Genomic DNA, 22,042 nt, shown 5'->3' with positions numbered 1-22,042 from the left:
CCTCGTTCACATTGGAGTGACCTATCATGCGATTTGAAAAGTCAAATCGCATGACAAGTCGCGCCCTATTGCCAGCAATCACACTGTTTAAATCGATGCAAAGCTGACTTTGTGGTGCCGCATCGATATGAAAAAGTAGTTCCTGCACTACTTTTGGCAATTTCTGGTGCCACTTGCATAGACATCTGTGCATGAAGCCGCACAGATGTCTTCCAAATCGCACTGACATGCGGCTTTGAAATTTTGTAGAACTTCAGATGAAGTCGCAGGATTTCAAAGCCAGTCAATGTGAACGAGGGCTTATTGTCAAAGCTTTAATTGAACAAGCTGGAAATAGAAGCCGATTGCCTACAATGCACAGCTGTAACAGATTATGGGCCAGTTTAAGGGCTCTTTCAAATGGATGATCCATTCAAGTCCGCCTGTCAGTTTTTAGGCGGACCTGAACGGATGCTCCATAGAGGTCTATGGAGCGTCAGATGTCCGCGGTGACATGTCCGCTGACATGACAGACTCCAAAAAAGTGTGACGAAGGAAAAACCTACTTTTCCATCCGTCATCTGATTGGGTGACGACGGACTCTGCGGTCCGTCGTCATCCAATCTCCCATGGGGAGAGCGGCGCTCTGACAGGTCTGTCCCTGTGCAGTGTGCAGGGAAGGACCTGTCATCTTCCTGCTCAGCAGGGATTGACAGAGCGATCCCCGCTGAGCAAGCGGATGTCCACGGGCCGAATCAGCATGGATCCGCCTTGTGGACAAGAGCCCTTAGGGCCAATTCATACTGCCCATCTGTGAAAATTGCAGAGCAGCCAATTCACCAATTTGGCCCTCTGCTTTTCTGCTGCATTAGCGGGCAGTGTGATGTACGATTAATCGCAATTGTTTCCTATGTGTCCCTGCAGTGACAGACGTTTTACAATGCGGTAAAATGCCTGTCACTGCATATAGTGTGAACTGGTCCTTTGTAAATCTCCCCTATTAAGTTAATTCTGCAAGTCTGCCTTAAAGTAAACCAAGCTTTTCCCTTCTTTTTACACCCCACTAAGGGCTATCTGTATATACCAGCCTGCACGATAAAACAAATCCGCTCTGCAGGAGTAGCTCTTTGAATGTTATGCTTCATAGAAGTCAAAGCACTGCATTAGGCCGCATACACACGGGCGGATTGTCTGCCCAACTAAGTTCGTCAGACAATCCGACAGACAGTCCGTTCAACTTTTGAATGAACGGACTTGACCACACACGATGAACAGACAGTCCGCTGAAAACGTGCGCGATGACGTGTACAGCACGTACGACGAGACTAGAAAAACGACGTCCAATACACTGCAATGCAACCTTCGGCCGTGTAAACCCTTTCTGAGCATGCGCCATACTTAGTCCGTCCAACTTGCCTACACACGAGCGGACTGTCCGCTGAAACCAAGTTTGGACGGACAAAACCAAGTTTCAGCGGACAAAATTACGGAAATTCCGAAAGACAAAGTCCGTCGGACTGTCCGCTGAAAAAGTCCGCTGAAGCCCACACGAGCGGATTGTCCGCTGAAACACGGTTCAGCGGACTAAGTTGGGCAGACAATCCGCCCGTGTGTACGCGGCCTTAGGCAGCACTGTGGTGCCATGGGAAACGAAGAGTGGTACTGAGGGGCAGGGCATATATAAAACAAGGTCTAGGTGCCCTTGCTTGAGCCTGCATTGATCTGTGCAGCTCAACGTGTGAATGGGCCCTAGGGGTGAAACAGGGATTATAGCTAAACAAGATTACTATGGACAAGAATGAAGCTTTTCATACATCAGCTGTACAGAATATATTGATTTTAATGCGCATACTAACAGACTTGGGCTGAGAAAAAAAAACTGTAAAACACAACCACTGTGTATCACTACTAAGAGGGAAGAATTCTGCAAATGAAAATTACAGCCATCTGAGAAGACAGAATTACCAACTATAAAACAAATGAAATGACAAAACATGAGCAGACATTTACAAGATTATCTACATTAGGCTGACAGCACTGTAATTTGTTTAAAAAAAAAAAAAAAAAAAAAAGACTGGAGTATCCCTGTAAGTGAACTCCTAAATCTCATACCATCTGAAAGACTCTTCTATGCCTATCAGTCATCACCATGTCTGCACACTGTGTAAATGTAAAAAAGATCCAACATGTCTCTTACTACTGAGCACATTCATTCTAAAGAGAGTGAAACAAATGTCTGAACAATCGTGTGCAAAAAGGCATTGCCACTTCATGTGAAAGCTTCTTCTGTCATCTTCCAGTATAAAAATACATAAGCAAAGAACGTCCATCAAAAACATGCATGCACACATACCTCCCTCTACTCCCAAATCTGAAACCATATCATTAGGGCTTCCTATTTTAAGGCTGCTGGTTATAGATTGGGCGGTTTGCCACTCACATTCCAGGCGCAGTGTTGCTGTTTTGGTCTGACCCATGCTCAGGGATCTAATAAGACTCCAACAAGAGCCACGCATCCCAAGCACATACACATGAGGCAAGGTGTGGGATACAAAACCAACGTTCACTGCAAGGGAGTAATGAGTAAACTCAAAAAGAAAGAGCAAAAAGTGCTATTTTGTTTTATGTACCTTGAACAGAACTGTCAAAAATGTTAGACTACACTACAACTATTGTTTAGTAAAGCAAACTGACTGCGAGTAAGCTACAAGGAGACTAGTGGTGTACACACTACACTCCTGTATCACATTTCCTTTGCAGGGATTATAGTTATACAAATAGAATGACTGAGGGTGGAGAAAAACTCCACAACCAATCAGAAAAGAGTACACAGAAAACCAAAATAATATTTCTGGAGTCCCAGTGTCTGCAGCAACGTTTTTCACTGTCGGGGACAAGTTAGAGCGGTGCCTAATGCCCCATACACACGGTCGGAAATTCCGTCGGGAAAAGTCTGATCGGATTTTGTTGTCGGAAAATCCGATTTTGTGTGTGTAAGTTTTGTACGTCACCTCGTTCCGAATGATCGGCATTTCCGACAACTTTGTGCGACCGTGTGTGTATGCAATACAAGTTGCGGCCATGACGGATTTTGTGGTCGGAATGTCCGACCGTGTGTATGGGGCATAAGGCTTTAAATTTGAAATCCTTCAATCTGTGGTGACTGCCTGAATTTCAGATATGGGTGTTCCCAATTCATTACCTGGAGACACTTAAGGCCAGTATTAGCCTGATCAATACCAAAAAAAATAAAAAATACAAGCAGATGATGACTGTATGATCTACTTCTGCTGTTTACTATGGATAGAATACAGAAGACTTGGGGTTTCACATCACCACTATCTGTCCTTATCTGTTCTATGGGACTTTTTCTGTCGGAATAAAAAATAAAAAATACAAGCAGATGATGACTGTATGATCTACTTCTGCTGTTTACTATGGATAGAATACAGAAGACTTGGGGTTTCACATCACCACTATCTGTCCTTGTCTGCTCTATGGGACTTTTTCTGTCGGAATTTCTGTCGGAAAAAGTTTGAGAGCTGGATCTAAAATTTTCCAACAGCAAAATCCGATCTGACTTTTTCCGATCGTGTGTAGAGAATTCCGACGCACAAAGTGCATGCTCAGAAAAAATTTGGAGACGAAAGCTATTAGCTACTGGCCTCTACGTAGTCCCGTTGTAAGTTTTGTACGTCACCTCGTTCCGAATGATCGGCATTTCCGACAACTTTGTGCGACCGTGTGTGTATGCAATACAAGTTGCGGCCATGACGGATTTTGTGGTCGGAATGTCCGACCGTGTGTATGGGGCATAAGGCTTTAAATTTGAAATCCTTCAATCTGTGGTGACTGCCTGAATTTCAGATATGGGTGTTCCCAATTCATTACCTGGAGACACTTAAGGCCAGTATTAGCCTGATCAATACCAAAAAAAATAAAAAATACAAGCAGATGATGACTGTATGATCTACTTCTGCTGTTTACTATGGATAGAATACAGAAGACTTGGGGTTTCACATCACCACTATCTGTCCTTATCTGTAATATACTCATTACAGATCTCACAGCAGCATGAAGTTAAATAGTAAATATAGCGCATTTATGAATAAATCATCTATCACATTCATTCACCAGCTAACTATGGCTGTAAATTATAATACATTTACACCTCTGCATTTTGCCAATGAGCATTAAAGCAAATCCTGATAGCTGCATCTCACCTTCAGTTTTCAGCAAAACAAATCCTCCATTGGGATGAATGCATGTAAAATACTGGGCTAGAATTACACTGCAGGTGTAGTGCTATATAGAATGGGAAATCCAGAGAAGTGGACATTCACCAGCCAAACAATAAATGTAAACTAATCTAGCTGACATACAGAAGGATTGTGCTATAATGTAACATTTCAGTGTATATTTCACTCAATAGTGAAGGATAACGTCTACTGTAAAGTTGAACAGTCATTATCATTATTAGGGATGATCTTTAACATGTGCTGGACCTAGTTTGAACCCACGTTAGCGAGCCTGCTGGGAAGCTGTCACGTGCCAATCATCTGTGGCCCAAGCAGTCCCCGCCCCATTGACGCACGTATACATGCTTGTGTATATGTCCAGCTGCAGGGCAAAGAATGCCCTGGCAGCAAATGACAGGTCCAGTACAGGTGACAGTTTCCTGGCTGGCTCGCTCTTGTGGGTTCAAACTCAGATCTGAGCATGCCCATGCTCATCTCTAGTCATTTATCACATACGGATTTATATACCATTATATCACATTTTACTACTAAGGCTGAACAGTTTGTATCCTATTTTTGTTTATTGTTTCAGAAACTAGTACTCTACCCTGTAAGCTACTGCCATTGTGCTGCAAAACACCAACATAAGGAGACATAACCAGCATTAACATTCTACACTCTTGATGTTAAAATGACAGATCCACTTTAATTGTATACATCCAGCTAATATCAGACGTGAAAGAGCATTATGAATTCTGAACTGCTGACTGCAGACCCACTGACAGACAACTTACTTTAAAGAAGCTTCTGGATGTATCTCCATGTGAGTGTCCAGAGACGATTTGCATGGAAATTCTTTACTGCATATTGGGCAGGGAATGAGATCTTCTGCCTTTTTCAATGGTTCAACTTGCTGAACTTCTTCAACCACCTTTAGGAAAACAAAAACAAATGGGGTATTAGCCAAACTGCCCTAACCCCACATCCCTGTACAGATATACATTTTTGAATAAAGGTGTGAGCTACTGGCAACATCAGCCCCACTCTACCCATCGCCTATACATGGCAACTCTTGGAAAATGTTTTGCTCTGACAGGGGTCAAACTGGATTTGTACATCGAACCACTTAGTTTATGGGTAGCCTAAAGCTGGCCATCTGTGTGTCAGTTTTTGCGAGTCAAACTAAAAAAAAACTGACCCGATTCACATTCAATGTGGATGGGGGAATTCTTTCCACTGAGTCATTGTATTCTGTTGATGGGGGAGACTCTCCCGCTGTCAGAATGTGGGCAATTGCATGTGGCGCTGATCGAGCGAAAATATACCAACAGGGCAGTTAAACAGAAGCCAATTAGTAGGTCAAATTGTTCAACCACAGTGGCCACACATGGATTGAAATTCATCTGGTTAAGCAACCATATATGGGTAGAGGGGTTGGAAACCATCGTGTTTTTTTCACCTTAATGCTCTTGATTGGATAGATTGATAGCAGCGCAGCCACTGGCTCCCACTGCTGTCAATCAAAATCCAATGACGCGGGCGCCAAGTCATACATTCGGTGGCTTATGGACGCCTAAATGCTAGACTCGGGAAAGTGCCCGCAAGGTAACCCCCTCGGGAGAGCACTTCTCCTAGGGGGTTATCTGATGTGGGGTGGAGCTGCAAGAGCTGCTGGGGGACCCCATAAGGCGAGGTTCAGGGCCACCGATAAGTTTTTTGTTTTGTTTTTAAATAACAAATGAACCCTTGCAATCACTTTAAGGCTAACCATCCACAAAGGTCTGAACAAGTGAAATCTAATGGATTTTCCATCCATGCTAAACAGTGTGGATGGAGGAATATCCCCTGCTGGCTAAGGTATTTTGACCACCAGCACCTGCGCCTGTCAGGAAACCAAACAAGTGAGTACCGGTACATCCAAATAGATGCACTCACGGTTTCACCGACAATTTTCCACCTGGCTCCTATTTTTCAAGCCAGGTGGTGCAAACTAGGCCTGAATTTCAGCTAATGAATAAAATATGAGTAAAGAAAAGGCAAGGCAATTGTGTTTGGCAACAACTTTTGGAATTCAGAGAGGTCTTAAGGGGTAAACCATGTTACCTCACAATTGTATTACTTTAAATAGAACATAAACAATCAAACTTGGCTGGGGGTTTAGCACCACACATCCATCATTGCTAAAACAATTATAAATGTTACCAAACATTTTGAAAATCTCCTATGTATGCTTCTCTGATAAATAGGGACCTTGCATGGTGACCATACATGTTTTTCGATTTATGATCAATTAAATTTCTGTCCGTTCTAGCCAGATAGGAATAATCAATCCATAGTCCACAGCCCATATGATAAGCCACACATGGGGAAGTGGATTTCAATCGATAGTTGAAAGATACAATCGTAAGTTATTGATCCTATCTCAACCATGCAAACTCCGAAATTGGATCAAATTCATGACCTAATTGATGCAAAACAAATGAGAAGTTATGGCCATTCAATTGTTAGCCGATTCAACCAAATTACACATCGATCAGGGTGTATGGCCACCATGTGACCTTAAAGCTCCTGGGCCCAAACCATCCCTATGGTAACTGTAAACCAGACAGAATTTGCTAAATAATGCGACACATTGTTGCCAAGAATAAGAAAGAATAAGCAATCCAAATGTCAAAATATTCACATCGGTACTGACATCCAAAGATCCACATTACAAGTACTCGGAAGTACTAGACGTCACCTTTTTTGCTGGAGGCGTCTCCTCCTTCTCAATTTCCTCCTCAGGATTGGATTTTCTTTTGGATGTCATTCGCCTCCTTTTTTGAGGGGACTGTGGGCTTGTAGTTACTGCAGCATTTGGGTCCTTTTCATGAATCTTCATGTGTCTAAAAGGGCATCACAAGAATATTTCATTAAATCGAAAATAAGTAAAAAACATTTTTTGGGTGCATTATATTTGATACAGCAATTAATAACTATACAACGTAAACTGTAACATGCCATTTTCTTTGAGAAAACGCTCACACACTACTAAATGAATTATTTGGGGCCCTCAAAGGATGATTCACTCATAAGGGAATGTCATTGTAATTTTCTTAATATGGCCATGCTGCATTAATAAAAAGGAAAATCAAGACCTATACATCTTCATTGCATGATGAATTAAATCTGTACACAAGCCTTCAAAATGCGAGTAACTCTTAATAAGAGAATAAAACGGTTAAAACAAGACACTAGTTTCAGGCCCCAAACAGAAAAGCTGGCCATGTTTCCAGAGATTTGAGCAAGAAAGGGAAGTGAGCAGGCAGTGTGCCTTGTGAACAGAAAGCAGACATTTCCAGTCAGATATCTTCCCAGCAAGTCTCCTTATTTGGCATTGCTCTGGTTTTAGCTCTGCACTCGCCAAATCCCAGCCACTCCATACACATAATACCGTTATGGAGATGAGGGCAACTAGGCCAAACTGCTCAGGGGAAAACAGTAGCTGGGATTGTAGGGACTATAGTTGATCCATGTCATTCCACACCAAATAAAAAAAAAAAGATGTTGTTTTAAGTCTCACAAACCAAAATCTGCCATAGTTCTGCTTAGCAAAAGCAGCTATAATATAATTCTGACAAAGCCAAGCTTTACTTTTGAAACAGTTTTTGGTTCCCCAAAACAAGCACATTCTATATTCTGATTAATACCTTACTGCTAAAGATCATCAATAAGGCATACAACTATACATATTCCCTATTCCCAATGTTGGGAGCTTTCAAAAAACCAGGACAGAACTCGAGGCAAAACAAAACAGCAAGTAAGGAAATCTCAAATCTGACAGGAGGTTCTAATTCTTCCTCATTCCATAAAAGAATAGTAGTTTTATTGTCCATGTTCCCACCAGGGAGATTCTGACACATCCTATCCTGATGACAACAAGAAATCAAGGGTGATCTTGCCAATGGGTACACAGGCAGCAATCAAAACCTGGCAGGGGTTCTAATCCTATCCCACTCAATCCAAAATGACAAAAAAGGGGTTGTAACCTACGCCTTTAAAGGCATTAGTGAACAAACAAGTGAACAAAGTTAACTGTTTGGGGGAGGTGGAAGTCGGGGATAGTTCTAGGACAGCACAGCCAAACAATAATTATGATTTAGAAATGTACATTACTATGTCAAGTCAAGTCAAATCAAGTGTCCTTATAAAAGATTTACTGCAGCATGTACTAATGCTAGGCATCCCCTGGTATAGGAACCCAAATTTCAGGGGTTCTTTGACATGTACATTACCCATATCCACTACTCATGAATATATACGGATATAAAAATAAAGGACTAAATGTTATCCAAAAAATTGGGGTTTGAAATCGCTAAAAATACTTAGATATTTTTATGATTGTATAATTTGCTAAAGCTGTTAACCGTCAGATGAGATTATTTTAAGGATCAGAAGTTGCACAGCAACAGCGCTCCTATTGGGGCTTTTTGGCGGATGTATGTTGCGGGCTGTGGCAACCTCCTGTCATGCAGCAGCTCCCCTTTTACTTGCCTGAGCCCCGCAATTCCTGCAACGGGAACGAGCACACCAGCTCTGGCCGGTGTCGTGTGTCCTGATTGGATAGCAGCGCAAACCATTGGCTCCCTGTCAATCAAATCCAATGATGTGGGCTGGGGCCGAGTCCTACTGTCTGTGTCAATAGATGCAGCAGCAGGACTCGGGAACGTGCCCAAACAGGTGTCCCAAAGGAGAGTGCTTCTTGATGGGGCACTCAAGAAGAGGAGGAGCAACCAGCGCCACTGAGGGACCCCAGAAGAGGAGGATCGGGACCACTCTGTGCAAAACCAACTGTATGATATGTTTTTTTTTTTTTATAACAAACTACGAGGGTTAGTAACCTTTTAATTGTATATTCATATCACAGTGTTGTTTAGAGGGGGTTTTCCTCCACTCTAGTTCTGGTTGGACATGGTCATATAATTGTCTGGAAATTGTTTATGGTTGATCTATGCCTTAATGAAAGATCTATTCTGCTGTGTTTTGATTTACGGTAATATATTAATTGGGTTACCCTTTAAATAAACGCTATGGCCAATTTAGCCCATTAAACTTATTTACGTGTCAGTCTCTATTTCTATTATTGTTATTACTTGGTTATATCACATGCTCCTTTGTGCTGTCCCATGGGCTGTATAGAACCTGTGCATATTCGCACAAAAATGTACACGCATAGAAATTCTTCTATGCGCATATTTGTGTGTAGGTGTGTAAAAATACTAAAGCACATTTTTGTAATTTTTTTACTGATCTATACGCAGGTCCATTAAAAACAATAGGCTGCATTTAAATATGGTACTTAAATAAAAATGTCTGAATGCCTAAAAACGTGGAGTTTTTAGGTTTTTTATGTGCAAGATGCCTAAAAATGCGCATTATAACCTGCATAGTAAAAGCCCATGTTCTTTCAAGTGCCAAAGTAACTGGGCCCTTAGGGTGAACTAACAAGCCTACTAAATTTACTAGCAGATGCCAGAACTTTCCCCATCACAAGGTAAAAATTTCTAAAATAGCCACTGGTACTTTAATTTGCAAACTGTGAACATGTACTAACCCAAACTAATGAACAACATACAAATATTTTAGCTTTTTACATTTTTCGATTTTAAAAAAAGAATATAGTAATGGCAATAAACGTACAGGGTAAGTCACCGATAAAATGATTGTAAGAATCTCGGCGTGGATGAAAAGCAGCGAGTACAGTCATGCTCCCCCCTTGGGCAACGCTGGGATTGCAAAACCCTGTAATGAGTGATCAGCCTCAGACAGGCCCGAGTGTCAGGCATCTGAAGGATTTCAGGCAGCAGAAACGGTACACTGCAGTTTGTGAGTCAAGGCAGTCAAATAAAGCTGAATCAGCCTCCCACTCATTGCATCCAAGCATGAAAATGTATAATAAAAGTGTACAAATCCCTGCACAGTGGAACCATACCCTTATTCACCTGTATAGCAGTGTGATCTCTAGGGTCTGTTCACGGATTCCTGTGGTTCAGTGCTTGTTACCACTGCAGATAAACCACAGAACACTAGTACTATGAAGTCATGGGAGGTGGATCACACATTTATTAAAAATGCACATGCTCACGTTCAGTGGCGACTGGTGCTCAAAATTTTTTTTGGGGGGGGGGGGGGGGCGCAAGCAGAAAAATACTGAACCCCCCCCCTGTCAACTGCAGCCTCACTGTGTCTGTCAACTGCAGCCACTTGTGCCCATCAAATGAAGCCAGGCTCGGCTGTCACTTCACCTACCCCCCCCCCCCATGCATTCATGGCCAGTCCGGCGGCACTTCCCGAGTGATGAGGCTTCCTCCTTCTCTTCTGTAGTGGTGGGAAGTGGCAGCTGCGGCTCCTGTGTCCGCTCAGCTCCTCAGGTTTCCTCTGCTGTGTCTCCTTTTCCGCCAAAGTGTTAGGCATCAATCACCTATTGCTCACCTAATGCTTTGACCAATCGGGAGACAGGTCTCACTGACTTGCCTGCTGATTGGCAGGGAGGAACATTAGTGTGAAAATAGCGAAAATTAATTTGCTATGCCACACATCAAGGTGGGATCGGGATGCAGTGCTCTGTGCCCCGGGCCCACCCTATTTTGAAGCCTATCAGAGCCTCTGGCTCGAATCATGTGCTTCAGAATACACACCCCCCCCGCCTATCCCCGCCATAGTATTTCATGTGTCTGGCATCCTGAATGGGGCCGGGCACATGAATGAGGAGGGTGGCGGAGGTGTCGGGGGGACGAAAGCCCGCGCGTCCACAATGCACGGGCCACCACTGCTCACATTTAACTACCAATCAAGGGCTTGTTTTTGAAAACTGGCCAAGAGTACTTCATAGTGTACCACAGCAGGTCTTCTCTTCCCTCTACAACAGAATATGGGAAGAGAATAGTTTTCTATGTGCATTGTTCCCACCATACATGTACGCTTCTGTGCAGAAAAACGCAGCTCAATGGCCATGGTGTGAGCAAGGTCGTAAGGGAAAATGGAACAAGAATTCTGTTTGGTTAGCTTGGACAGCTCATTCAGTTTTGATGGCTCACTCCCCTCAAAAGAACACCTTTTCTTAGGCACATATGGGGAATGCCCAGCCGCCTGGCTATTATACTGACCCTCTGGCTTCAGTACAGTCTGCACCACTAACCCTGAGCAAGTAGTTTCTCTCCCCCACCCCCACCCCCACGTAATTTGGGAGTGAATTTTTGCCACATTCACTAAGCCAAGGGGAAATTTCCTTGCAAAGCAAACACTATTTTCCTTTAGCAAATCAACCCCAAAGTATTGAAGCTAGTATGTCAACATCAAAGAAAAGCAATTTGTATTTGCATAGCAAGAAGCCAGCCATGACAGTTTCCATATCTCTATCTGGAAAGGTCTTCTTTAGGGCTTGTTCACATGTGCAGCCAGAGGTGGTAAATCCAGAAGGTTGAGCCATGGTTTCACTGGCCCCTGACCCCCACCTGAACACAGACATGTAACCACTCAGATGTACACGTCACGACTGCGATGCTGTGCTTTGTGACCAAAATTACACAGCATGTTGCATTCAGCAGGCATTACTGCTGCCGGACACAACTCATGCAAATGGGACTGCGCCACAACCTCCCTGAAATTGACGCATTTGTGGCATGGTGGTGTAGCATTTAGGCTACTTTCACACAGAGGAGCTTTACAGGTGCTACAGCACTAAAAATAAATACCTGCATAGTGCCTGTAAAGAGCGTCTGTCTCTCCAGTGTGAAAGCCTGTGCGGTGCGCTTGCAAGATGGTAACAAAAGTCATGCAAGCCGCATCTTTGCAGCGCTGTAGGAGCGGTGTATACACCACTCCTAAAGCACCCCTGCCCTTTGAAAACAATGGGGCAGCGCCGGCAAACCACCGCTGCAGTGTTGCTTTGCAGGCGGTTTTATCCCTTTTTTGGCCATTAACGGGGGTTAAAAACCACCCTGCTAGCAGCCGAATAGCGCCGCTAAAATGACGGTATAGCGGAGCTAAAAATAGTGCCACTTTACCACCTACGTCTGTCCACCCCAGTGTGAAAATAGCCTTACAGGGTTTAATCAGGCAGTGAGAAGGCAACATAGTGTCTTCTCATTGTCTGTCAAGAAACTCTGAAAAGTGATCCACAAATGCAAATTACTTTTCAGAGCAAGCAAATCTTTAAGAACACCCTTTATAATATACGATTATAAACATCCTTTGAATAAACTGTTGCATTGCTGGTTTAATTATGTCAGTAGCAGGAAATAACTCATGAGTAAATAAAAGCACCTAGTAATGGAAAACCCAAACACAGCACGCTAAGATACTAAGGCAATAGCTCTGCTGGAAAGAAACAAGGAAAATACATATCTGCGTAGTGAAAGATTGCAGAAGAGCTTGCCAATGAAGCTATTAAAAATGGTGCATGTCTCCACATGTATTGTAATAGAGGATGGATGAGACCTGCTGTGATACCCAAACACACACAACGATGCTCCTCTAAAGACATCAATACGAAAAAAAAAAAAAAAAAAAAAATCTCTCTAGTTGAAGGCACAGAGGGGGAATGAAATAGGATACTGCTCTGTTTGCAAGTTCCAGCCTGCTCAGTAAAACAGGTCAGACAAGTTTTCGATCACTTTTTTTTCCTGTGTGTTGTGTGAGCTGAGGTGAAGTCCCAGGCAGTACCTTACAATTGTTAAGAGATGCATGACAACCTGGATGATGAGAACATTACTGCTGATCCCAGCTAAGCCGAAGGTTCACTTTCTATTTTGTTAACACCTCCAATGCTGGTCGTTGGAACATGTATTTTATTTGTACAGGCATCAAAACTTTCTGTACTACTCCAGAACACAAAACGTGGAAACGATTGTGTTACAAAATAAATGAGAGCTCCCACATGGAAAAAACAGGCCCAGAAATATTGTGAGCCCTTTAAACCATCAAGCAGATTTGACCATACATGCAAGCAGAGAGATCTGCACACAGATCTGTAACACCTTAAAAGATCATTTATAACAGGTACTTGCTCTGCATGGTGTTTTCTGGAACCTCCAAGAGAAATGAAAAAAGGTTCAAACAAATGAGAAAACTATTATATGATTGGTGGCAGTGTAACATAAGAAACATGGTCAATTAAAGTCCCACTGATTCCCCTTCTTGGGACTGCATGTCCCATAATTCCAAGCATCACCATGGCCACTGTGCATGCCTGCCCAGTTTATGCCTCCTTGGCTGCCTTTGCATGTTGGCACAGATAGCATAAAAGCATTAGCTTGGAGTCTATCTCCTGGGACTGTGCCCAAAAGGGTGGGCCCATAGGAAACTGCAAGGAAACAAAGCCACCTAAACACCTACGACCTGGGGAAGCAACCCTTTGGAAGGTCTAAACTAAGTAGAAATTGGAGGTGCACGATTTTGGCCAAAATAAGAATCACAATTTTTTTTGCTTAGAATAAAGATCACGTTTCTCTCACTATTCTTACGGCATAACATCATTCTTCACATTATACAAATAAATGGGCTAACTTTTGTTTTAATTCATTCAAGTGTATTTTTTCCGCAAAAAAATTCCGTTTGAAAGACTGCTGCGGAAATACAGTGTGACATACAATATTGCAGCAACCACCATTTTATTCTCTAGGGTCTCTGCTAAAAAAATAAAATAAAAAAAAATGAATAAAAAAAAAAAAAAAAAAAAAATTATATATTATATATATAGTTTGTGGGTTCTAAGTAATTTTCTACCAATAAGTGGATAAACTGACCTAATTTGCACACCAAAGTTCATCCCTTTGATCTAAAAATAATGAAATATTACAATGTTTCTTTTTATCTTGCCTAAAGGATGTTGTGATAAACTTGGTAGGCTGCCTGTTGCTGCTCTAGTAGAAAGGCAAGCTTTTATGGAAGAAGCAAGCTAAGTATTGAGGTCAGCTGCTGCAATTGATATTAAAATGTTAGCATTTGTTAACACTTTAATGAATTCTTGGAATTCTTCTGCCCCTCACATCATCAATACCTTAGATTTGGCCATGTCATCTCTGACAAAGAAATGGACCGGGTCTAGGCAGAGCCACTGATTGGCCAGCTGTGCCTGAACAATAATCTCTCAAATCCACCTAACAAAGACTAAATTACCGATGGGATTTTTACTGTAAAAGTTGAAGAATTCCAGTATTCCAGAAGAAATGTATTTCAGGAGGTCTCTGTAGCATTTTTCAGATTATTGTGTGGTTGGGTGATGTCCAGACAGACCTGCCCAATCACTGCTGCTCTGCGAAGATCACATTTTCACTTTTAAGTACTGGTCATGTGACTGGCAACAGAGGGCAGAAGAATTTTCAGGATTCAGTATGGACGTGTCCAACGCCTTTTTGCAGTTGCTGGGGGGGGGGGGGGGGGGGGGGTTATTATATAAAACACATTCTTATGAACATACAATGCAATTCAACTTATAATTTTTTTTATGTATAAATCATATTAAGAACAATCTGCAGAGCAGTAATGACACTGCTGACTTTAGGATACCGATTTCTGAAGTTGTGTGTATCGTTAGGCATATATGAAAAGAGGTGATTGTCAGATTTTCTTTATAAAACATTAAAAATGATTATGTAGATTCTGAAAGATAGTGCATGAGGACACATGGGCATTTTCAAACCTTGAAAAAGAGGAAAAGATATTCAGTTGGCAATATTGCAGTACTAAGCAGACGGAATTCACCTGAAATTACCTTAGGAGGAGTTGGTAGTGAGCTGAGAAAGCCAGTAAGAAGAATTTAAGGGAACAGGAATCTTATAGCAACAGTACTGGATCTAGTAAGTAATATCCATGCAGGTCAACAACTCACAAATTCCTCCCATGTCACGGCAATAAATAGCACAATGCAAAGTATAAAGAAAGGAGTAGCAAGGGAAATAGCACTTTGCGTGACATCTAGTATTTCAAGCTAACTAGGTGACGTGATGGTGGAGTAGGCATTTTAAACATTCGATTTTCTGTACTGCCATCTACACACTGTACAGCATTTGTTTCCCTCCCTTCCCATGCCCTTCACTTTTTTCACTCCCTGGGTGACGGCTCGCGGAATGGTCTTATATTGCCACCATTTCAGTAGACATTTTTTTATTTTAGTCCGTCCAACACTTACAGCCTCCCGTATCCGTCCCTGGGTGAGACACCAGAGTAGGGTGTCTTCATTGCCGTTCGATACCCATATGGGCTCTCAGTGGTGAGTCTCGTTAATTTGTTTGTACCACTCCATGTTTAACTAATTTATTGACAGCTCTGCTACTTTGTTATTTCTGTAATTAGGAGATTATTTTTCTTTAGATGTATATTCTGACCCTTCCTGAAGAAGTGACTGTCGTCACGAAACATGCAGAGGACAACGTTTGCAATTACATCATTGTGCCCCCATTTATCAGATGGGTGTTATATCCATTACTTGTTTAATTTATTTAATTACATTCAACAATTCTATTCATTGCTTTGTTGTTTTTGTATTTTATATGTGCTGCCTTTAATAAATTTGTAAATTTTTACTTACATTTGCCTAACTTATTGGGTACCGAGATAGTCCTCAGCCATCACAGGCTTTATAGGGCATTCATTTTTTGGAGTAGCCCCATGTAACCAGTTTCCCTTTCTACTGTACAGCATAAGAAGTCAGAACCGAGAATCCTAAACCATTAAGTCTACTACTGAATGTACTGGCAGAATGGCAGCAATAATGGCAACTATATTTTTATTTAGATTTGATTAAGATATTTGATCTAATTTTTTATGACCTCAAGTATTTTAAGTTTTTTTTTTTTTTTCGTTTTTATTTTAAAATGAAAAAAAAAAAAATGCACACATTATTAAAATTCTTATTTAATTAATTGTTCAATCGACTTTAAAGCTCAATTAGTAAAACATCCAAAAAAGAAAATATTCAATAAACTACAAACTTGTGTGTGGGCACAAAGTGTCACTTAACCTACATCAAAAAACATAGCTTGGGACTGGCAAAAATCCACCCACACCATATTATTGCTAAAAAACCATAAAGATTTAAAGTGATTGCAATGGCTTGTTTTTATTTCCATAAAAATATTAAACATGTTATACTTACCTGCTCTGCTGATGTGGATTTGCATAGAGCAGCCCAGATCCTCGTCTTCTGGGGTCCCTCTTCTGTGATCCTGGCCCATCCCCTCCGGTTCAGTGCCCCCACAACAAGCAGTTTGCTATGGGGGCACCCGAGCTGAGAGCTGAGTCACAGCTCCCTGTGTCCATTCATTCCTGATTGGCTAGCTGACTTTGACAGCAGCGGGAGCCAATGGCGCCAATCAGGAAGGAGACTCTCAGACGGCTGAGATAGTCGTGGACATCACTGGACAGAGAGGAATCTCAGGTAAGCATTAAGGGGGTCTGAGAGGGGCTGCTGCACACAAAAGGCTTTTTATCTTAATGCATTAAAGGAGAAGACCTTTCCCTATGGATCAAAGGAGTACAATTAGTTTTGCACTCCTGTGACCAGTTTTCAGTGACACCACGGATATTAGTCTAGGCACAGCGTCATCCCAACAATGGGAGTCTGGATCCGCCAGGTGCCTGACTGATACCCTGCTCAGCCTCTCAGCAAGCCGGTGAGAGACCAAGTTTGCTGCCCCCTCTCCTCCACAGCTCAGAGCTCCAATGAGCGAGGAGGGAGCAGAGCAGAAGTGACTGACAGTATACAGCTCTCTGCTCTGGGAACTGTCAGAACCAAGCGATCGGCAATGTTCGATCGCCCAGTTCTTAGTGCAGAAGCACCAGGGGACAGATGCAGCATCGGATTGATCGGATTGATGCTGCATCCACCTAGGCAAGTAGGTTTCTAAAAATAAATACAAACCCATACTTTTCTAATATAAAACACCTTCTGTCTTTACAACCCCTTTAATTTCAAATATACATTTGTATAACAATTTAAAACAGTTTATTGATATTATTTATTTTTACTCTGTATTCCAAAGGCTTTTTTTTTTTTTTTTTTTAATATAAAACATGTGACCAGCAGCAGTTGACTAGAAGGTCCTCCTACTTATGAAAGATCTGGGGTCATGTCACAGCTGTAAATCAATTAGGAAAAGGGTACTTCGATTTATTTATTTTTTAAAGAAAATGCACACTTGTGCGTTTCATATTACTTTAATCTGGCAACATGGGCTACAATATGCCTGTAAAGTCCTCTGTAGGCGAGTCTTAAAGGAGACTGTACAGACTGGAAATTGTGGCAAGCTGGATGATATGTTTTACCATCAGATTTGGTTAGTTCATGCTAGGTTCTTTGCCCTTCCCTTTTGTTTCATAGCTGCTAGACAAACAAGACTGTGTTCATTTTGGCACTTATTTAAGAAACATTGGCACTCCCAGGTAATCCTTGCTCATTTCTTTGCAGCTTTACAACCAAAATCAAGTAGTCACATCATGTTTGGCAGTTAAGCCCGAGTACTGGATTACATCTGCAACCAGCCAAAGAACTTCCCAGGATGTAGCTACAAGGTTACACAGCTCAAGCGTGCCTGTACAGTTATTCTATCACACGTCCTTCATCTCGTCTGCCACTCACCTGTGCATGTTCCCATTAGTAGTGAAGGACTGCCCACACATCGAGCATCTGTAAGGCCTCTCTCCAGAGTGGACAAGCATGTGGCGGTCAAGAGAGCTTGCAGAGCTTAGCGCCTTCCCACATATACTACAGCTGTGGTCTGTGCCTCCAGTGTCAGTGTTGTGCTGTATGGAAGAAAAAAAAATAAAAATAATCAGTCTGTTTTATGTTACAGCTTATTTCTAGTAAAATATATATATATACCCAAAATAAATGCCCATCCAGATATCTCCCCGTCCGTATCTAAATCAATAAGCAAAATATTTTTACACTGGCTGGTCAAATATTGAGAGTCAGACACGTACAGGACTGTGTAAAAAAAAACAAAAACCTGTATACGCTATGCTAAAAACATAAAGCCTACTGCACACACAGCAGAACCGACATAAATGTATTATCCCTAGCCCAACTATTTAGATAAGGAAGTTGATGCCTGGACAAAGTGACACCAGATATCTGGTGAGAAAGGTAGATGATAGCATTTTCAGGGGTAGAACTGTGATCCCTATGACAAGGAATAATTAACTTCCAGTATTTCACTTGCTTATTACTTAGCATGCAATTATGTAAACCTGAAGAAATTTAATGCAATGCAAAAGGTTTTATTCATTTTTCTTTTACCATAGTTCTACAAAACACACATTTTCTTTCCATGCGCTAAATGCTCTGAATACATGGTGTTTCATGCCAAAGTCATTTCTTACCTGACGAATGTGCATAGTAAGTTGGTGCTGGGAATTGCAGACTTTTTCACACAGTGGGCATATGTAGGAAGACTTCTCCTCCTTAGATTCCTGATAAAAAATAAAATAAATAAAATAACTACTAATTAGAGAACACACTGATAGCATAAACATACAAAAAACAATGCCGATCGGTAGATTGCAAACCTGCTGAACAAGAACAGATTTCAAAACAGAATTTCTGCTAATAACATTGCAGGTGGTAATTTATGTTGTGGTGAAAATTGTTGTTTGCTAACAAAAACAGATCTTTTAGTTTAAACTGTGTCTTGTTTCAATTTATTGTGTATGTACTATTTGTGCATTTCCATGCTATTTTCTTGATACATGCTGTATCTTTGTATTCTCACTAAATGTTAACAAAACATTTTGTGCAAAAAAAATAAAATAAAAAAAGTTGAGGCTGTCATTGCCAATGCTTTTGAAAATGCCATTTGCCTGGTTGTCTCTCAAAAAAGAGATTTGGTCAGCATGGCAGCCAGGCAAACAGCCCTTTCAATTGCAGGATCAGCAATGGCATCCTCCATATTTCCTTCAAGAACCTTTACATGCAGGGTAAAAGCAAGTAACTGATCGCACCGAAATAAAAGTTTGGCTGCCAAAAACGTGCACTGTCTGTCTAATTGGCCAGAAAGTCAGTAGGATGTTTCACACAAGGTCATATTTTAAACCTGCACATAGACTTTTCTCAATCCCAGCCTGCTGTGAAACACTGCCTCCCAGTGGAAGAATTCCTGTGAAACAGCAATTCATGTGTTTTTCTTTTTTTTATTTTTAAGATTTTTTTTTTTATTGAGGTTAAAGACAGACTAACACACAGAGAAAAGAAAATCTTTGGTTGTTCAATGCAGTGCATAAACAATGAATGCACTCAAATAGACAATAAACAATAATAAACAAATCATTACTCATGTCTCTTGTATTTATTAAATGCATAGTTACAAGAAATTGTACAAGTAACAAAATTTTGAATCAGTGAAATAGTAATCAAAATCAGTAGATTACTGTATTTGGCACGACCAATATTATATCAAGCGTAATTACAATGGGGTAAGGGTCAGAGGGCTAGCTGTCCATCTGCCCCAAAAAAATTTTTTAAAGGTTTTAGTTCACTTCTGAGTCTCAAATGTGAGTAAACGGCAGAGTCATCAATTTCAACCAGAAGGGTCTCAATGGGGACTGCGATCCCTTCCATGATAATAAAAAATAGACTTGTTCACATAAAAGTACAAGATGTGGAGTAGTCTCTCTCTTAGCATGAGAGGGGAGAGGTAGATCACAAAGATGCCCAGGAGGCAGTTCTTGGGGTGTATGATGTTTGGTAGACCTAGTGCAGAAGAAATAAAAGAAGGCTATATCCATCCAGAAGTCCTGAACCACTGGACAGGTCCAGAAATAGTGTAAGAAGTCAGCAGTTTGGACACATCCTCTAAAACAGGCATCACTATATGGCAGACCAGGGGGCTGAATCCGGACCCAATAGCAGCCCTATCCGGCCTGCAGTGTTCTCCCCTCTGCCGGCTCACCTGCCCACCGCTAACATCCTTGATTACATGGGAGGCCTGGCAGGTCTCTCCCTTTCATCATCATATCACTCCCCCTTCCTCCCCCTCCCCACACTGCCCTACCTTAGTCATACAAGCCTGGAAGTGCTGCAGGTCCAGACAAAGGGCAGGACTTTTCAGGCTACAAAGTGGGGGATTGGTTGCTAGGCAGTGGGGTGGTCCCAGCAACCAATCACCTGCCTTTAACTTGAGACTTTCTCCGGGCCGCTCATGCATGCTTCCCGACTTGTGTGAATAAGGTAGGTCAGTGTGGGGAGTGGGAGAAAGGGGGAATGCTTCGATGATGAAAAGGGACAGTCTGACTCTAATATTAAGGGAGGACAGTGATGGAGGGAGACTGTAATGGGGGGGGGGTGTAATGGAGTGGGGATCTGTGCTGGAGGGGGGGGTCTGTGGTGGAGAGGAGAATCTGTTTGTGGGGGGTCTGTGATGGAGGTGGAGGAGTCTGAAATGGGTGGGGGGGGGTTCTTTAAAAAGGAACACACTGTGATGAGACAGTCTGTAATGGGTTGGGGGACCGATATGAAAGGGAGGGATGTGCTGCAAAGGGTGGACTGAGGGCACTGATGTAAGGGCTTGTTCACACTTGTGCAGAGATCTATGTTTTTCTGCCCTAAGTATCTACAAGGGCAATAAAAAACAATCATGACGTGCACAGGATGCTGTGATGTGAAGGAACCGAGTCATCACCAATATGACACTCGGATCTCCACTGGAAGAAAATTTTACTGACCGGACCACCGTGAATTTTAATTCTGTACCCCTGCTCTAAAAAAAAAAAATTCTGTGGTGGGGGCAGCCCAACTCTGTACAGCCTGGCAGGTGAAAGATCTTAATGTGTATAATGCGGTCCCTAGAAGATATAACATTATAACTTATATGTGTTGCTAAATTCAGACCAGTGAGCCTCCATGAAAGGAATGTCCAGGGAAATCCACTAGGGTTACAGTCAGTAGTGAGGGCAGCATAATATGTGGAGATAAGTTTTGTGGGGTCTGGTTGTCTCAACATTTTCTCCAGTTGAGGCATTCTGATAGGACCATCTAGAGAGCTAAACTGGGCACGACCAGCATGCCAAAGCTGGCATTAGTAGAATAGGTAAGTGGCAAGGTAGGTCAAAGTCAATTTGATAAAAGGACTTAAAATCCTATTATATAAAAAGGGACATAGATATTTAACCCCTTTAGAACACCAGCGCTGTGGGTCAGACAGGGAGTACAGTTCCTGCATGTTAGGATTGAACCACAAGAGGTTGTTGGGGGGAAGTAGACCACAAATCTTTGGACATTTTCTTGACAACTGAGAGGTACATAACCTTGACATGCCCGGATGAGCCGGAACACGACCCCTATATAATATTGTGGAGAGTTTCTAAGAAGGAAGCCCCCTCTGTAGTTGTGCAAGCATTCGCTGCGAAATGGGTGTAAACAGTCATGGATATGGACCAGTTGGGATGCCAAATAGTATAGGTAAAAGTTAGGAAATGGCAAACCCGCTAGATAAGTTGGGAGCCTTAGTGTTTCAAGTGCCACCCTAGGGGGTTGACCATTCCATAGGAATGCCGTGCAGGTCGTGTCAACATACTTGAAAATGGATTTGGGAATTTTGCAGGGGGAATTGGCCAGAATGTATAGTAGCTTAGGTCGATAAATCATTTTAAGGGTGTTGGCCCTGCCCATAAGGTCCAGGGGTAAATCCATCCAGTGTTTTCATAGTTTACATAAAACCACCAATTCTACTCAAATATTGCTCTGGCATGTCAAGTCCTATGTAATAGGAGTCATAACAGACAAAAGTTTACACAACTTTTATGAACAAAATCATTTTAGCTTCAGAAGGAATTTATGGATAAAATTTGGA

The 22,042-nt window shown here is 41.9% G+C and overlaps 1 protein-coding gene and 1 long non-coding RNA gene across 2 annotated transcripts in view; one reads left to right on the top strand and one right to left on the bottom strand.

Moving 5' to 3' along the window:
• Positions 1 to 22,042, bottom strand: part of RREB1 (ras responsive element binding protein 1) — a 120,747-nt gene that overhangs the window by 18,750 nt on the left and 79,955 nt on the right. The window contains exons 6-9 of the mRNA XM_077492147.1: positions 18,579 to 18,668; positions 17,836 to 17,999; positions 6,958 to 7,102; positions 5,012 to 5,148 (exon numbers count right to left, since the gene is read on the bottom strand). Coding sequence (XP_077348273.1) covers positions 5,012 to 5,148; positions 6,958 to 7,102; positions 17,836 to 17,999; positions 18,579 to 18,668 — 536 coding nt within the window. The remainder of the gene's footprint in view (positions 1 to 5,011; positions 5,149 to 6,957; positions 7,103 to 17,835; positions 18,000 to 18,578; positions 18,669 to 22,042) is intronic.
• LOC143996859 (uncharacterized) lies at positions 15,172 to 19,521 on the top strand. The gene is made up of 2 exons (XR_013277607.1): positions 15,172 to 15,468; positions 17,665 to 19,521. It is a non-coding gene; the product is annotated as an uncharacterized LOC143996859 (long non-coding RNA).

Source organism: Lithobates pipiens, unplaced genomic scaffold (assembly GCF_037356315.1).
Source record: "Lithobates pipiens isolate NorthernLeopardFrog02 unplaced genomic scaffold, aLitPip1_a1.2 Scaffold_19, whole genome shotgun sequence".
NCBI classification, from domain to species: Eukaryota; Metazoa; Chordata; class Amphibia; order Anura; family Ranidae; genus Lithobates; species Lithobates pipiens.
The sequence above is the reverse complement of the archived record's forward strand: the minus strand, read 5'-3'. Positions and strand labels throughout refer to the sequence as shown.